General features: G+C 37.5%; 2 protein-coding genes across 2 annotated transcripts; one reads left to right on the top strand and one right to left on the bottom strand.

Annotated features, from left to right (window-relative positions):
• Positions 1-539: 539 nt before the first annotated feature.
• Positions 540-6,605, bottom strand: LOC146479221 (sperm-associated antigen 8-like). Its single transcript, XM_085111492.1, has 7 exons — positions 6,427-6,605; positions 6,245-6,313; positions 3,934-4,076; positions 3,485-3,564; positions 3,057-3,088; positions 2,379-2,441; positions 540-1,228 (listed from the first exon to the last, which is right to left on the bottom strand). Exons 1-7 carry the CDS (start codon positions 6,502-6,504, stop codon positions 1,115-1,117), a joined length of 579 nt encoding a protein of 192 aa, XP_084967618.1. The 5' UTR covers positions 6,505-6,605; the 3' UTR covers positions 540-1,114.
• Positions 6,606-6,686: 81 nt separating this feature from the next.
• LOC146479220 (guanine nucleotide-binding protein subunit beta-5-like) lies at positions 6,687-14,406 on the top strand. Its single transcript, XM_085111485.1, has 13 exons — positions 6,687-6,803; positions 7,412-7,548; positions 8,203-8,244; positions 8,393-8,469; positions 8,658-8,784; positions 9,081-9,178; positions 9,715-9,760; positions 10,001-10,092; positions 10,868-10,916; positions 11,816-11,912; positions 12,620-12,678; positions 13,266-13,373; positions 13,806-14,406. The coding sequence occupies exons 1-13, from the start codon at positions 6,692-6,694 to the stop codon at positions 13,815-13,817; spliced, it is 1,056 nt and encodes a 351-aa protein (XP_084967611.1). The 5' UTR covers positions 6,687-6,691; the 3' UTR covers positions 13,818-14,406.
• Positions 14,407-14,416: the final 10 nt, after the last annotated feature.

Raw genomic sequence — 14,416 nt, 5'->3', positions numbered from 1 at the left:
AAATATAAAATAGCAAGTTCATGATTCACGGACTCGCGAATTGAAACAAACGCGTCTCCAAACATTCGCTTCGCTGGAAGATTTTAAGACCTTTACCTACTTTCAAACGTAGCTTAAAGCTTTTGTCTTCTTCTATGTCAGTGTCGTACTCGAACAAACGCAAGTTCTTCCACTAAATACAGGATATTCGAAGTGCGAGAACGTGAGGGATTCAAGACTATAGAAAGACGGTTCGCGCAATTATCGCAGCGGGTGGTTACACCGGCAGCAATATGCTGTCAATCAAAGTAACATTTAACGTCCGGTGATTCGCCCAGACAATCATCCCGCCAAAAACTTGATCACCAGTCTTGTCTCTGGTAACTTTTGGTTAAAATTGGAACCCAAACATACGCTTTAGTGAAGAGTTAGGATTTTTGTTTTAGTGGGTAACTTCCAAAGGAAGTCGGCTTGGCCACTTTACGAAAGCGAGCCTATCGCTTTCGATAGAGTAGATCTCAGGGTTAACTTATAGCGACACACGGAACACTTCAAAGAGACCGGAGATAGAACGATAACTGTTAATGGCCCTCGAAAACAAGGAAACGACCCTGAAACAACCGAAAACTTCAATGTTTCCTTACTAAAATGTCCTCCTCTTCAATACATACACTTCAGTTCACAGCGTTTGTTTCTAAAGCGACGAATGAGAGACACAAAAAGGTAACTTTTAGAAAACGTTTGCTTCCACAGCAAATGTTACAAGTGCCAAAAATGTTACAAAACATTCTAAGCTCTAATATTTCTGCAAACGACGTTTGCGCATACATTGATTACCCGCAAATTTTGAGCAGCAGAACAACTCCATTACACAAAATTTTATTTCGTACGAAATCATTGTCAATTCTCCTAACAAACGTACAACACTAAAAAGATCTAAAAAGACTATCTAAGATTCCCGCACAGAATTCACTTCATTTTCTCTCAACAGGATTCAGTTTTGTGGCGTCACTGCCTTTTCAGCAATAGCGCAACATACAGAGTCATCGACATAAAAGATATACAAGCGCGCCATCGCGTTGGTCGATATTTACATATTAAATAAAACTGGATTTAATTGTTCATAAATTCTATGTTAAAACTTCCACTGTTCCCCTGGTTTGGGCGCGTCTTTGTACTCGTCAATTGGTGTACTAAAGGAAGCATTCTTGCGGAAAGGCGTGTCTTTAGTCCTCACTTGAGAAACACCCTGAAAGGAAAACAAGCGATGACAGCCATTACTACAGTGACAAAAGTACGTAGGGGGAAGGACTTCCGACGGCATTAGTAAAGGCGCATTCTCTTGGAACAATGCTAGGTATTCTTATTTCGGTTCAGGAAAAAGAGAATACACAGAATGCCAGTTCCCAAAAGAACACAATTCCGCTCATTCTGATTAAACCGAAATTCTCACCAAACGCACACAATTCTTTCTATTCAGAAAAAAAAACCCGTATACCGCTCATTCTGCTATCAAGGGCAGAATTCTGCTCATTTCGAAAAGAGTATAAGTCCCAAAAGAACATGAATACCGTGTGTTATTGTTCCGGAATAGCACTAAAAGAGTGCACCCTAAGAAAGAAACTGAGCTGGCAAGCAAGAGTACCGCGCTACAAGACTGCCTGCCCACTCTGAACCTGAACCTTAGTCCGGCCTACGGATAAGCCATTCACCACCACTAGCACGTAAGATGACAAAGAAACTAAAAAATCCCATTTCATGATTATTTTTAAAGAACCTTCTCAAACTCATTAATAATTCATCAAGAGAAAACAAAGAAAATCACTGCCGTGACCGAGGTTTGGATATGTGATCCTAATTACCATAAAATTTCGCCAACTTTAGCATTGAATTTCTCCAAGAATTATTGCTCATTTGAGAAGCCATATCAAACACTCGAAAGTGTGTTTTATCTGACATCCAAACACCTCAAAGTCGTTTAAAAAAACTCGGCTGCGCCTCGTTTTTTCAACCTGACTTCTCAGTGTTGGGATATCTGATGAAACACGCTTCTCGTGTTTGATATTTTACTAATACATGAAATGTGCACCAAATTAATGATTGCCGGATTTAGTGATTGAGGTGCTTATATAATAAGCCCCTCCATCAATAAATCCGGCCATCATTGATATTTATTTAAAGAGTAATTCTCTTCACCCTACAGTCACTATCACTTGGCACAGTTCGGTTCAAAACATCCTCTTTCTATTTTTTTTGCTAACATGCTCCTGTTAAAATTTCATGAACGTAACAAATAAGCACCTTCCCACATTCATCAAGCGCCCTCTTGAGGTCTCAAAATAAACCAAGTGCCAAACTACATAAGAAGCTCAAGTGATTTAGCCTGGAAAAATACTCACATGAATCTCTTCAGCTCTCTCAAGCCAGAAAGTCGCTGGTTGCTCGGTCTTTACATCATGATGCTGTGGGAAAAAATTAGTAATTTTAGAGAAGTGACTCCACAACCATTTAAGCCCCAATAGTGTCCACAACTTGATCAAACATATACTCCATGAGAATGGAGAAACTGATCACTAAAAATATCTTGATGTTTGAACAAATTCTCCCAACTAGAGACAGAAGAGATATATGGAGAACAATGTAGAATTACATGTAATGCATTGATGTAATTTTTCAAGCCAGTTTAATTTCTATTGTCCTTTGTGCAGTATATTCATTACCATCTGATACTAGACAAAGGGAAATAAAAATCAAACTGGTTTGAAAAATTTCAAACCAGAATAATTTTGAAGCACAAGAAAGATATATTCATTGGAGCTTCAAGGTTTACTGCCAAGGATGGGGAGGAGGGCCAATTGAAACACTTTGCGCAAGTAGGCAAAAGGCAGCAATAAATCGTGGGTCTCAACAAAATTTCAGGTTTCATGTCGACTTAAACTGACAGCTGACAGCTAATCAACATGTTTTGAGAGGGCTGAGAAGTGTAAAACAAGTCAAAAGATGATTTATAACAGGAGAAGGATTTAACTTTGGAATTATACTAAAATGAGATCAAGATTTAATATGATCTTACTCACCCTTGTTGGTTCTTTGACAATTGGGGTAAATTCTGAAAAAAATTTAAAAAAAGTTAAAGATACAAAACATGTATGCTCTAATACACAGTAACTTGATACGAAGGTGGACAACCCCTTAGATTGCTGTTATTATCAAAGTGATCAGAAACTCCTTTTTTGTGTATTTCTCAAATCTATTAAACTAATTAATTAAGCCAAAGAGGTGTCACAATATTAATAATCAACATTTCTTACAGGCAGTAAACAAGTAAATGGAAATAATTACATGTAAAAACTGAACTTTCAAGTTATCGCTAAATAAACCTGTTTTTACTCAAAGACCAACAATATATAATTATTGTTATTCAGACTTATCTTGAAAGGGTACAACAGATTTTCTGTGTCAATAGCACTCCCCACCCCTGCCATTTCCCAGGAAGTACACCAACCTTTTGAGAAATCTTTTTTGGTTGTTGAGAGATACTCCACTGTGGGTGGTGGGGGGTTGAATTCTTGATCAACTTCAGCACTGAAAAGAAATTAAAGAATCACTACAAATGAAGATGATGGAAACTTGTAAAAGTGATATTATTAAAATGATTAAAATCTGTGGCAGTGCAATTTTTTTTATATTTTTGGCCCACATAACTGAATCTACTAATTAGGCTGATAAATTGGTACACATGTGTAAATTAGCCTTTTTAGGACAACTCGGAAATTAGAGCGCATGTCAGAAGCCCATATTGTCACTCACAGTAAGAGAAGTTAACCGGCATATTTAGCAACCCAATAAATACACTTTTTTTAACTTGAACTGAACTTCAAACGGACTTGAATTTGACATCATTGAAATTATCAATATTTCCTATTTTTAGCAGGGGCCATATATAATATCTACCTGACTTGTCTAAAGAGTTCCTCCTGAAGAAGCTGTTGCCTCAAACCAATCTGTCGCACTCCAAGTGTGTCTGGTTTCCTGTATGAATCTCTGACAGTGGATAAGCCTTCTGGTTTGGCATCAAAATCTGTTGTCAGGATACCCTGATGGACATGGCTGAGTTTAAGCTATGAAAATTAACACTTACAACAAAGAGGCAGCAAACTGGGAAAGATTTCTAATCATATTTATGTCAAGGACAAGCAAATTTACAAATAATACAGTCATCTATTAACACTTCCAACCATAATATCAACTTGCATAATTGTATCAAACTTGGTTTTGTTCACCTTTTGAAAATAAAAAGAAATAGAACAAAAGCGAACAATTTACTTTTAATAAATTAATAAGTTCAACATTGATGAACTCACCAAGAAATTCTGTCGTTGATTTTGTTTAATTTAAAAGCTTCATCAGAATCGACAATATTTTATTTCCCATACAAAGTCTTATAACGCGTTTAAATTCTCAACAGCTGCCTGTAACCCAATACTGCTTGCACTCAAAGGTCATCACCGCACTAGTAATTATTAATTATTACACACTCTCTAGTGACGCAAGCTTGGGCTGCCTGTGTTCACACCAGTGACAAAAAAGAACATAACCACATGGTCACGCAAATGTCACAACAGAAAGTTATCATTTACATGTTAGTAGCAAGGACTAGCCAACATGTGAATGACACGAGAGAGGAATGTACACAATATAATAGAACAATAAAACTGATCTTAGGTTCTTAATAGGTTTGACTCCTGATAGGAGCACTCGGATTTCCTTTTTCTGAGCATGCCTGTGTCATTCACTGAATGATACATCATTCTCATTTATTTACCAGGCTTAAAATATTCCATCACATTTATTTCATTTGCGCATACACCACACATTGACATTCCAATCCTAGCAGTATGCAGGATGTTGGTCCAATGAACCTAGTTTAATGGCCTTAGCTCCCACAAGTCTCCTGTAACTCAGTGGTAGAGCATCTGAACTAGTAATCGGAAGGTCTTAGGTTCGACTCCTGATAGGAGCACTCGGATTTCCTTTTTTCCAAGTATGCCTGTGTCATTGATCACTGAATAATGAGCCGATCAACTCGGAACTTCAACATCCCCCCCCCCCCCCCCCCCGGCAAACCCCGGGCATTTGAACTTTTGATGATTGGATCGTTCAAATCCCCGCCCCCCTCCGGCCAAAATGGTGTTCAAATGCCCTACATTATTGTCCGGATTTGTCTGTCAAATGCCCCTCCTTAAAGAACAATCGTTGTCGGCTCCATGAGTTACTACAAAAACCACAACTTTAACATTGAAACTAATGATTGAAAATTGAATTTATTCAAAAGTCGGACAATGTCAATCAGCAAGTGTAAGCTGACTTCTAACTCCGAAACACGGCAAAGGTTGTTAAAATGAGTTAGCAGGCTACGTAGACTGTTCGAGTGGCAGGGTATTCTGCAGTCTAAGCCAAAGCGGCGGTTTTTCATTCGACAATGTTTTTTTGTTGCTGTTTTATGGCTATTCTAAAAACCTCTGCAGACACAAATCTATGTAGAATGTTGTTCAAGTGGCAGGCTATAATTTCTGCAATTTAAGCCAAAGCAGTTTTTCATTCGACAGTGTTTATTTCTTTCACTATTCACTGCGGGACAAAGCCGCAGCTTGACTCATTGTATAAAAAATCTACATTGTTTATATACAATCTATAAAAATAATTAATACTTAAGCACTCTCACTTTTGAAGACCTTTTTTTATAAGCTTTTTTTGTAATGCTGTATCTCTTCCTTTAAACTCTTCCATCTCCTCCAAACACGTGTTTATAGCTGTTAGCAACTTCGGCGTCCTCCCCCCCCAAAAAAAAACCGATTTGAAACCCGACACTTCCGGTTCAATTTTCCCCACCCCACCCAGGCAAAGTCAAATTCCCCACCCCCGGGAAGGCCTTACCCGTCAAATTCCCCACCCCCAGGCACAGAAAATAGTCAAATGCCCGGGGTTTGCCCCGGGGCGGGGGGGGGGGGGGGGATGTTGAAGTTTCGATTTGATCGGCGCATAATACATCATTCTCAAAACCGATATTTTCTCTAATTGCTTTTTCGGCTTTATGTTGCAAGTGTAAACCAGGTTTATGACTGACCCATCATGTACTGGAAGAGTAGTTTGTTTTCCCACGACTCACCTCCCCAGCTGAAAAGCTAGTATAAAGCAGTTTGTGACGTCACAAAGTGCTTTATAAACAAAAATTTCATAAACATGTCCTATTTTATTGATTTACCTTGTGTCCTTGTTTATGTAGCTGAGAAACACTGGTAGAATCTGATTTATCAAACTGTTCACATTGTCTCTGCAGGAAGCAGGGGAAAAATATCAATAAAGGAATTACATAAGGTTAGGCTAAAGCTTAAACTCAACTTGAGACTTCAACTTCTCACAGTTAAAATTATGAACTTAACTTACCTCTTCGACCCAATTATCTAGCAAAGTTTTCCCGCAGGAATTGTTATGTCTCATAACAGCAATAGCATCTGAACTCATGCTTAATTTTTTGATTTGGAGAGATTTATAAGAGATTATTCAAGCTCACTTGTGACTTGTAAACCTTCGATCTTCCAACACTTGTAATTCTGTTGTCTTGGAAACTAACTCGCATGCGCACTGCAGTCCCCGGATGGCAGTGACTGAATTAGCATAAATTAAAAGTCACTTTATGTCAACAGTCAAGATGGCGGCCAGCTCGTCGGATTCGGAAGAGTCCCTTGCCTCTCTTTGCAAAGAAGCGGAACAATTGAAAGTAAAGATTGACGAAGAAAAGCAGAAGTTCTGTGATCTTCAGCGTAAGTTTTATTTCTAGTACTGACAAGGTTTCACTGAATCACTGCGCCCGGCTAAATCCCCCGAATGCTGTGAACTATTCGGTGAAAACTTGTCTCTTCCAGTCAAGGAAATGGGAGACGTCTGTACACAGGCGATTTCTTTTCCTGCATGTCGATTTACATAGTTTAAATTATCTTAAAATTTATGCTTTAGGCTTAATTTAAGGTTACGGGACAGTGTCAAAAATGTGACAGATCTCTAGCTCGAAACTGAAGAGAACTTCCTTTCAGTCATGCAAGCTTTATTAACTTACTGATCAGTGTAGATGGGTTTCTTATTTGATGAAGTAGCATTCTTCAGTGATGATAATGCTTGTGCCAGTTCCAGTTATACTTCTCAGAGATGCCTGATTTTGTTTTCTCAACTTAAAAATTGCACGATAGATTTTGTTCAGTTTTGGCAAAGCAAGGCAAGGCAAGGCAAGGCAAACATCTGTTGAAAGTAATGCAGCAGTAATGTTTGAAAATGGTCACAGCTTGCTTTTGTTTATAAAACCTCAGCTGTTGGTGTCCACAGATTGCATTTTTGTTGGGTGAAATCAAAATTTATGATTTCTCTGTTTCTTCAGTTAAAGATGTTGCTCAGAAGGTAGATACCCTCTATCTTTCACCTCTAAAAGTGCGCAGGATTTTAAAGGGCCATCAAGGAAAGGTCCTGTGTTTGAACTGGGCCCAAGATAGGCGTCACATGGTCAGCAGCTCACAGGTGTGTGACTCATGTTGGTCTAGATTAAAAAAATTTGTAGAATTAGGGGGATTTAACCAGTCAAACTAGCTTAAGTAAGCAAAAACTATGCCAGGGACAGAGAGGTATATTTCCTTTCATAAGCCATATGGGTATATGGTATGATTTTTCAGATGTTCTGATCTGGAAATAAAGGAAGGCATGGAGTACCTTCCCCCTAGCACCACCCCCAACCCCCCCACCCCCAGGAATATTGTGATAGACAGATTCTTCAAGTTCACTTGCCATGATAGCTTTCCAGCATAACACAAAAGTTAAAGTTTGGTTAACTGGTGGAGACATGTTGAAACTAACAGCTGAATTAAGTTACCAAAACTATGTAAAAAATGAACATCTAAACCTGAAGAAGGCTGGTTTGGCCAGCCGAAATATTGTTTTAAAATATATTACGTTGTGTCAGCCTTGCAGTAGTCTTTGGACTTCTCATCGTCTATTTTTCAAGTTTGGCTGATTAGATCTCCTGGGTGATCCAAACGTACAAGCAAGCACGATCTTCGTTCACAGCTTTTGCAATTTTTAAAGTTTTCATTTGTCAAGGACATTGATACCTTGTATACAGTACACTATTACTGAATGACAGTCTGTTGTAACAGCTGTGTTGTAATCTTTCACCAGGATGGCAAAGTGATTGTTTGGGATGCATTCACTACAAACAAGGTATGATTCAGTTAACTGTACTCACCTGTGCTTTTTTTGTTTGCCCATATTATAAGATTCAAAATGTATTTTAGATCAGAGTAGATGTTGAAATGCTTGACTGGTTGATTTTGTTATTATTAATGGTGGATTGATTTTTCTTTGACAGGAGCATGCAATCTCCATGCCAACAACTTGGGTCATGGCTTGTGCGTATTCTCCATCAGGGCACATGGTGGCCTGTGGGTAAGTATTACAGCTGAGAGTTCTCCTCAAAAACGTTTTTGTCACGTGTTAAATTTCAACAGCAGTTACATGCACATATTCGATAACTTGAATAAGGAAGAACATTTTTTGCTCAAATCATCATTATTGTTTCAATATGGTAGACAGTCCTTCAATTAATTTAAGCATGTTTATATTTTTTGTTCTAGGGGACTTGACAACAAGTGTTCTCTGTTTAAACTGAGCTTTGATGATGACTGTGCCACTAAAAAGCACACGGTTGCTATGCACACCAGCTATATGGCTTGCTGTACATTCACCAACTCTGATCAACAAGTAAAACACTCTTTAAACTCATTTTTTCCTTTGTAGAACATAAGTAAAAGTTGTTGTATCAACTGATAAAGAGTGGTACTGTAGTATTGATCCATCATACAAGTAAAAGTGCTGGAAGCCAGTGCCATCCATCTCATTAAGTTAAAATTTCAAGAAGAATTAGACAATGTTCTTGATAAATAACATGGTCATTTAAAAGTCTCATTTTGAGGATGTTTCAATGAAACAGAATTGTCTCCAACAACTGATGTTGCTCTCTAAAGTCTTAAAATAAACAGAGTTAAATTTCGCTGCAGATCCTGACTGGAAGTGGGGATACCACATGTGCATTATGGGATGTTGAATCAGGACAGCTGCTGCAAAATTTTCATGGGCACACATCTGATGTGATGAGGTACAGCTGATTGTATGATATACTTTGCGATTACTGCAAAGATTCCCCTCTCTATTAAGGTCCTTGTTTGGAGGTAATATTTTCTTAAAGACCCCACCTCCCCACTCTGTGGGAATTGGGAATTTTTAGGGGATTCCACAGGGTAGCTCTTCCATCCACTGTTTCCAGGTCGAATTGGAATTTGGAAATGTTGGTTTTTGTGGAGGGAGAAAAACCGGAGTACCAACCCACATATGACCCCGAGACCGGAAATCAACCCGGGCCACATTGGTGGGAGGCGAGTGCTCTCACCGCTGCGCCATCCGTGCTCCCTGTCACAACTTAGCTCACCCCCCCCCCCTTCCCCCACAAAATGATACGAAGAAACATTGAAAAATTGGGGTTCGAATGTCAGAAAATGTACAGACTAGTTTTGATTATTTGATATCTTCATACAGTTGTCTGCAGTAACTTTATCTTAATATATTGTTCCTGACTTTTATACCTTCACCTGTACATTTCATAATCATGCAGATGATTTCTGTTTTTGTTTGCAGTATTGATCTTGCTCCATCAGAAGGAAGGAACATATTTGTTTCTGGTGTAAGTAAAAAAACATATTCAAACTTTTTTATATACTTTATACAATCTAGGATTTTCAGTGTTTTCCCTGACCATCTACAGTATTTTAACATGTGCCTCATGCTGAATATCATTTATTGATTATTTGCCAATGCAACTACACTGCAAAAGTATAATCCATGATGGTTTTCACTAAATCAAAGTTCAGACAAGCAGTCATAGTTTAATTAATGCTGAATAATTATATTTGTTGCATTTTAGGGATGCGATAAGACAGCCCTTGTGTGGGATATCAGGACTGGCCATGCTGTTAATTCTTTTCAGACACATGAATCTGATATCAACGGAGTTAGGTACTTTTCAGAGGGTGCAAGTAGAAAAGTGTAACTATGTGAATTAAGTGTATGGGGGTATCCTATAGTTTTGTTAGATTAAATTTAAATTCTGAGATTTCAGAAAGTATATACTAGCAGATTTAAATCATATCATGCTTGAATCATCATCTTATAAAAGGAACGTTAGTTAGTCAGTGTTTCATGCACCCGACGAGAGAGGACCACCAGGCCCTTTCCAAACAGTTCTGTAGTGCAATGTTTTAATTTTTCTTTTCCTATATAATTTATTACAAAGCTCCAAGACTGTAGAGCACTCTTCGACTCAAAGATAAAGTATTTCTACACTACTAGCAGATTTAGATACATTTTTATTTCATGAGATAGTTTGACATAATTTATTTATTTAATTTATTATTTGTTAATTAAACATGGCCCTTCCACTTCTTCATCTACATGTTTGGAATAAAAAACAAATAAATTGATTAGAACTGAAGCAACCAACACAAAAGAGGAATCAATGGTTGATTGATTTCTTCATGTGTTCAAACGAGATCATGAGTTGCTTCTAATCAGTTGTTGGCAAAAAAAGAAGACTGCCCAGTTCTCTGTGTTGAACCCTGTGGGCTCAAACTATAATGATAAATGACAGAACTTAGTTTCCTTCATGATAATCAGTCTCTTTGCTGAAATATAGCTTATTTTGAGCAATTTCTATTTGATCATGGCAAAATATCAGGCATAAAACCCTTCAATTGTTACAAGTCATAATGGTTGTTTTTATGTTGTTTATTAGGTTTTACCCCAGCGGAGAAACATTTGGCACTGCTTCAGATGATGCTACTGTAAGTTGCATAGTAGAGCATATAGCTTTGCCAAACACAGATCATGAATAACAAATATTAACTTAATCTCATTCTAGTGAGTCTAAGAGGTAAGCCAATAGCCCATTTTATTGTTGAATGTGTGTTTCGTGGCCTGATCTTTCAGTGGAAGCCACGCTGGAGTTGACTTTGTTTTGATACAAACATCAGTGCTTTTCATATGAAAATGCCAATTAACTAGTTAGCTTAAGAACAACGTGATTTACATGTTAATGAAAAACAGTGAGGTTTGTTTCAAAACAAAGTCAGCTTCAACCTCAGTTCCACCTGAAGGCCAGCTGGTCACTAAGCATATCTGTAGCTTTAAAATGGACTATTGAACAGATATGTGAAGAAGTAATAAATTTAAAAGACCTTGCTAAAGAAGAGAGCACAGATTGAAGCTATGGAAAAATGAATCACACAACTAGCTCATCTGTAGGCTGTAGCTATGAATGGATCAATACTCAAGGCTTGTTTAATGTTGTTGCTGACCCTGCAACAGTGGGCTTTTCAGCTTTCTCTATTTCACGGTGGAGGCGCGGTGGTGTAGTGGTTAGCATGGCGGACTTTTGATCGGACAGTCATAAGATCAGAGGCCAAGTTGGTCTCTTCATTGCTGTGTCGTTTTCTTAGACAAGAAACTTTGCTCCACATTGTCTTTCTTCACCCAGGTGTATAAATGGGTACCGCGACATACTGCTGGGGGTAACCTTGCGATGGACTAGCATCCCATCAGGGGGGGGGGGGGGTAGCAATCCTCCTAGTTGCTTGATGCTACAGAAACGGTCTAAGCTCCGGCTGTGTGGGCCACTTAAGCTCTAGTGCGACTTTACCTTTACCTTACCTATTTCACTGAAGGTCTCCACTTACCTTTACAGTGTCGTTTGTATGATTTGAGAGCTGACCATGAGCTTGCCGTATACTCTAAAGAGTACATAATTTTTGGTGCAGCATCCTTAGACTTTTCAATAAGTGGTGAGTACAAAGATTTGACATGAAATTATTTTTAACTAGGTACCACTGAAATGACGATAAATCAGTTTTGGCTAGACTGATAAGACCTGATAACTGTGTTGAACAAACACCCAGATGCTCAATGACTTCTTGCCCAGAGTGGTTCTTTAAATAGTCACAATTGTTGGACTGCTCGTAAACTTCAAAGTTAAGTGAATGGAAATAGGCCAGACCAAAGGAAAATCATCAAAAGTGCACAGTCAACAAACATCAAAGAAGTTCCTTAAAAACCTAAGTCACGTGCCTTGGGAATAGAGCAACCCTCTATTTATCACTGCAAGTAAATAATGACCAATAGTGTTGTCATGAAAAATAACTGCATGTCAAGTTGGTGTCCACTTTGACTGACGTAATAATATGAAGACCTGTCATAATGGTAATGTACAACTGTACATGGAATTCTGGGCCTTGTTTAGTTTATTTATTTATATTTATTCATTCATTCGTTCAGGTACAGTACGTAGATGCCTGTGATCTTAAACACTCAAGGGAAACAAAAATTTATTTGAGAAAGTCAGAGCTGGAGAAAGCTAGTATTAAATACCAGTAAAAATTATCTGTCAATGAGGGAAGCAAGTTTCCGATCAAGATCGCCGGTGTTCCAGACAGCAGGAGTCCATTTATTTACTCATTTATAAATTTGTTTAATATTTGTTTCTTTTTTTCAGGAAGGTTACTGTTTGCTGGCTACCATGACTACACTATGAATGTTTGGGATACTCTCAAGGTTTGTGTCAATGTCATTAACTCCAAATGTTGTTTAACTTAAACCAGTAGCAGTTCTCCTACCCTTCATTCCTTAATCATTGATTAAATAAACTCTGTCAGTACCTTGCCCTCAGAAATGTCAGGTACTTTAGTGTTCCCTATCTTTATTATTCTGTGGATAACTAAATGAATGCATGTAAGCCAACTGTTTGTTAATAATTAGGGGTGGCAAGAGGTGGGAAGCTCAACCAGGGTTCGTACTCTTTTGAGCTTATGAAATTCCATGACTTTCCATGACCTTTTCAATGACTTTTCCAAGTTTTCCATGACATAAATTTGACCATTTTCTTGGAAATAATCTTTCATTTTGGGTATGTTTTTACTATTTTCTTCGCAAAAAAAAAATTTATTTTGTACTTTTTAATAAACATCATTTTCCATGACTTTCCATGACTCACACCTAAATTCCATGACTTTCCAGGCCTGGAAAATGAAATTCTAAAATTCTATGACTTTTCAGGTTTTCCATGACCCGTACGAACCCTGTCAACTCCTTGTTGCTCTTCCCCTGCTTAACTTAACTTCAATCAATTTTATTGTTTACAGGCCGAGCAGCTGTCAGTGTATTACGCACATGATAACAGAATCAGTTGCTTAGAAGTATCTCCAGATGGCACAGCTGTTGGCACTGGAAGCTGGGATAACACTCTAAGGGTAAGTGCATTCACAGAGACCTGCTATTGGAAGACATCCCCCAATACAGGTAAATTATGTCCTAAAGTCACTCTTGAATGAATTACTCAAGAAAAAAATGAAGGAAAATACATTTGGATGTCACTCAGAGAGATCTTTTTAAAGCTAGTCTTAGAACATTCACTGATAATTTATTTAGCTTTTAGTGCTTTTTCTAGCTACTTGGTTGGCACAACATTTTCCATGACGAATTCTCCAAACAGGATTCAATAAAGGAAATATTTTTAAAGCAATTTATAATCCAGAGTCTTGGTATTTTGGCAACCTCAGATTCACCTTTTTCACCCCTGTAACATGATGCACAGCCATGCTGTATGTTCACTGTTTTTTGTTGTTGTTGTTGTTGTTGTTGGATAATTTATTTTTCTAACTTGTTCCTTGTCTGGTTTACAGATTTGGGCATAAGTGTCAATGGATGATTTTGAACTTTATCAATTAAGGATTTACATCTGCCATCATAAAGTGCTCCTTCTGGGGCCTATTTTGCAAGTCCGCAGACCTTTCCAGTCAGTCTCAGTACTGTAATGGTCCCGTAACTGATTAGTGGTGTTAGAAGCATGTGTTAAATTTCTGGTATTTATGACAGCATGTGAATGCCCTTTAGTTAACTGTTTTAGGCCAGTTTTTTTATCAGGCAAATGCCCTCACTAAAATTTGTTTGTCCATAAGTGCTTAATCTGTTCTTCACGTTGTTTTTATTAGAAGTACAAAATGTAAATATTTTAAAACTAAATATCTAAAGTTATTTAAATATTTTCAGAAAATAACTTTGAAAAAAATCAATATTTAAATCAATTTGATTTCATTTCTTTAAGATAATTTATTGAATATAATTATAAGTAATATTAATAATATATAGGGGAAATTTGTGATTTTGAAGTGAATCATACACAAAAATATATTTCTGAGTATGATGTTTTTAATTTATTTGAATTATTCTGCTGAGGATTAAAAATTGTAATTTCTGAAATAAATTTAAGTTTTTCTAAACTTGTTAGCATTGT

The sequence above is a fragment of the Pavona decussata genome, unplaced genomic scaffold (assembly GCF_977016875.1).
Source record: "Pavona decussata unplaced genomic scaffold, jaPavDecu1.1 SCAFFOLD_61, whole genome shotgun sequence".
In the NCBI taxonomy this organism is placed as follows: Eukaryota; Metazoa; Cnidaria; class Anthozoa; order Scleractinia; family Agariciidae; genus Pavona; species Pavona decussata.
Note: the sequence above shows the minus strand (reverse complement) of the source record. Positions and strands in the feature narration are given on the sequence as shown.